General features: G+C 42.6%; 1 protein-coding gene across 4 annotated transcripts in view; it reads right to left on the bottom strand.

The window, feature by feature from the left end:
* Positions 1-3801, bottom strand: part of samd12 (sterile alpha motif domain containing 12) — a 156935-nt gene that overhangs the window by 116936 nt on the left and 36198 nt on the right. For all 4 annotated transcript variants that reach the window (XM_036214368.1, XM_024298582.2, XM_024298586.2 and 1 more), the window contains exon 3: positions 1406-1535. In XM_036214368.1, the coding sequence (XP_036070261.1) occupies positions 1406-1535 (130 nt within the window). The remainder of the gene's footprint in view (positions 1-1405; positions 1536-3801) is intronic.

Genomic DNA, 3801 nt, shown 5'->3' with positions numbered 1-3801 from the left:
CTTTTTATTTTTAAAATTACGACTTTAAATCTCGTAAATTTACAAAAAAAAAGAGTTCCAACTGCTAAATTACAAGAATAAAATCATATATTTATGACAGTAAAAGTCATAGGCTAAAGTTATGACTTGTAATCTCATAAATTTACGAGAAAAACAACTTGTAAATTTACGGGATTTAAAGTCGTAAATTTACGAGATTTAAAGTCTTACATTAAGTTGTCCATTTATCAGAGCCGTGCTCGGAGATCAAACACGTGGAGTATCTTGTAAAGATTTATTTCCAGATCGGTGTTCAAAATAACGAAATTCTGAACCTTTTGGCGATTCAAAATGAAATGATTTTTAAACTCATAAACTTACAAGATTAAAAGTCATAATTTTACAAGAAGAAACTCGTAATATTACTTTTTTTCCTTTTTTTGGTGGCCCTAATACTCCATCATAGGTGTTACTAACCAGAATATATTTTTATTTTATTTTTTTTACTGCTTTAATTTTTTGAAAAACAAGTTCTGGTTAGTAACTACAACTTGTTTTTATTACTAAAATATTTTTTGATTTTTTTTATGTCCCTTTCGGGGCTCCGTACCAAGGCAATAAGTAAGAGTTTTTATTTTTTGGGTAGTTAAAGTGTTAAAGCGTGAACTCACTAAGTGAAATCTTGTGCTAATTAAAACAGATTTCCGTGAGAGCGGTGAAGCGGTGAACTGTGGGTCGATCTTTAGGACCTCTCTGCCGTCGATGACATATTTGTACAACTTGGAGTTTCATTTTCAGACCATTAAACGGAGGATGCGAAGCCGCCACGCAGACGCAACAATCCAAATGCTTAAAAAAAAAAAAAACTCAGAGTGAGTCATCACACCAATCACCGCAAACGGCGAGCGATTTATGGTGCCGACCAGTCACCGTGTCGAGGAGGTCCTCAGCAGCAACAAATGATCATATTAATGTGATCTGTGGCGCTCTGAGGGGGAAGAGCGCGCCGTAAATTAATGGTCATCTGTTGCTTTGCAGGCTGGAGTGGTTAAAGACGGGCCGACCTTGAAAAGCCTCATTAGGGGATTGATTGACGCGGCGGCGGGAACGAAGCAAAACAAAGTTGTTTTCTGATGTGGTAGAGAGTCGTTTGAACCACATTTATAAGTCATGGGATGGAGATGTGGAATCAAACACAGTATGTTTATGTGAGGAAACACAAAAAAACAGTTTATTATCAAACCATATTTGAGGAAACTGGCCTGAACAAACACTGAAGTGGGTATTTCATTTATTTTAGCCTCCATTTTCCCTCAACTTCTAGGGTTAAGTTTATCTTCATCTTCTGTAAAATATTTGTAGCTTTCCAACAGTTGGATAAATGAGCATAAACATGTCGGAAGGTAGAAAGACGTGAAAGGCGCACCTGTGATGTCGTGCTGCTTGAAGGAGTCGCTGTAGATCTGGTGCTGGTTGGGACAGTGCTTTTTCAGCCATTTACACACATCCTGCTGGGTCCAGAGCGCCACCGGTTTGGACAGCTTCACGTAGCCCGACTGGAAAAGAGGCGGAGCTAAAGTTCAGACGGAAGCTCGCAGCTCTGCAGCATTTAAAATACAAGATCTGGTTGAACTCAAAAGGGAAAAACTGTCAATTGTTCTTTGATACTGAAAGTTTTGTTAGATATTTTTGTTCAAAAGTATCAAAAACATCAGTGAAGAAAGAAATAGACTTTAAAAAAAAAGTTTACCCAAAATAATTATCTCTACATGGAAAATATCATTAATTAATTAAATTATAGCAAAGTGAGCAACAAAAAACATGATCCTGTATGGAGAGAAAACAGTATCTTAATTTATACATGCGTAATGGTTGATTGTCCCGATCTTCTGTGCTTTAACATTATAGCATTCATATATATATATATTTGTGGAGGAGGTATATAAAATAATTTACAAATAAAACTTCATTTCTGAGTATTTCTTAATTGAAATTGCGTTGGATCAGAAAACCAGATGCTTGAAAATGTTCAAATTAAAGATGCAGCTACTGAAATGGGCGGGGCCAAAGTCTCCCCTCCCCCGCTCAGGCTTGGGCATGATAATGAGCGTCCAACACTCGTGCTGTAGCAATTTATAAATCTGGCTCAAATTTTACGATTGATCCAGTATTGTTTTTTTCGAGGCGCTAATGTTAGCTTGAGGCTATACGCTCACACTTGAGCTTATAGCCTCCGTGTCGCTGAGAACGGTCCCGCCCACCAACCCAGAATTTGATCAGAACCGGATTACATGACTATGCAAACCAAGTAAATAGGGGTGGGATTATGTAAATTCGAACGCAGTGTGAGCTCCTTTATACAAGTCTTTCAGAGTAAACTATACCCATTTATATGATTATATCTTACATCTGGAACACTTGAGGATAAATTATTTATGAAATATGTTATTTTTGTGAACTCTTCCTACATGGAAGTAAAATGACTATCTCTGAGGCTCCGCCTTTAGCTCCTTGAGGGTCATGGCGTCATCCTAAAGCTGTGTCACCCACAAAAAAAACATCCAATTTGTTTTTATTAACGTGCAGCCTCCGTGTTTATCCCAAAAATTGGTCACAGACAGAATGAGGATGGCTAAAGGGTTCATTTTACGGAGAAATTCTGTCAAAAAATGCAGACAACACAAGATGAACATTTTAGGATTTATTAAATCTCAGTATCAAAAATCCTTTTCATGCACACCTTCCTGCATTTGCTAATTAATCCACGTTCAAACCAGTTCTCTCAATTCGTCACTTCACCAGGAACTAGTCTGCTCCCTTCCATTGCAAGGAAATAGCCGACTCCCTTCCTCAACCGGGATCTAGTCGGCTGCCATACTTTACCGGGAAATAGCCCGCTCCCTTCATCGCCAGGAAACAGCCTGCTCCCTTCATCGCCAGGAAACAGCCTGCTCCCTTCCTACTCCGGGAAATAGCCCACTCCCTTCCTCCACCGGGAACTATTCGGCTGCCACACTTCACCGGGAACTAGTCTGCTAACTTCCTCTGTCAGGAAATAGCCCGCTCCGTTCCTATGCTGGGAAATAGCCCGCTCCTTTCCTCGCCAGGAACTAGCCAACTCCCTTCCTCCACCAGAAACTAGTCTGCTCCCTTCCTACGCCGGGAATTAGCCCGCTGACTTCCTCCGTCGGGAACTAGCCCGCTCCCTTCCCCCGCCGGGAACTAGCCCGCTCCCGTCATCTGCCGGGAAATAGCCCGCTCCCGTCATCTGGCGGGAAATAGCCCGCTCCCATCCCCCACCGGGAACTAGCCCGCTCCCGTCATCTGCCGGGAAATAGCCCGCTCCCGTCCTCTGCGGTGAAATAGCCCGCTCCCGTCATCTGCCAGGAAATAGCCCGCTCCCTTCCCCCGCCGGGAACTAGCCCGCTACTTTCTTTGCCAGGAACTGGTCTGCTCTCTCCCTCCGCCAGAAACTAGCCCGCTCCCGTCCCTCGCCAGAAACTAGCCCGCTCCCTTCCTCATCAGGAACTAGCCTTGTTCTCTGCCACAGACTAGTCCTCCGCCGTCCTCCAGGTTAAAGACCTCTGGTCTAACCTGAAGAACGTTGACTCGATCGTGATGCACGTCCTCCACCATCAGAGAACGTTAAAAACGCCGTTTTCCTCAGAGATGTCTTGAAACATTCCAAACGTTCCCGTATCTCCTAACAAACCGCCAACCATAAATGTTTTAATCTGACGTTTCAAACCAAATCCCTCCTAAATTGAAGCGTCTCTGATGCGTTTTGGCGTGCAGACCGGCGGCCCCTCCACCCTGAAATCG

The sequence above is a fragment of the Oryzias melastigma genome, linkage group LG11 (assembly GCF_002922805.2).
Source record: "Oryzias melastigma strain HK-1 linkage group LG11, ASM292280v2, whole genome shotgun sequence".
NCBI classification, from domain to species: domain Eukaryota; kingdom Metazoa; phylum Chordata; class Actinopteri; order Beloniformes; family Adrianichthyidae; genus Oryzias; species Oryzias melastigma.
This window is presented reverse-complemented; position numbering and strand designations above follow the sequence as displayed.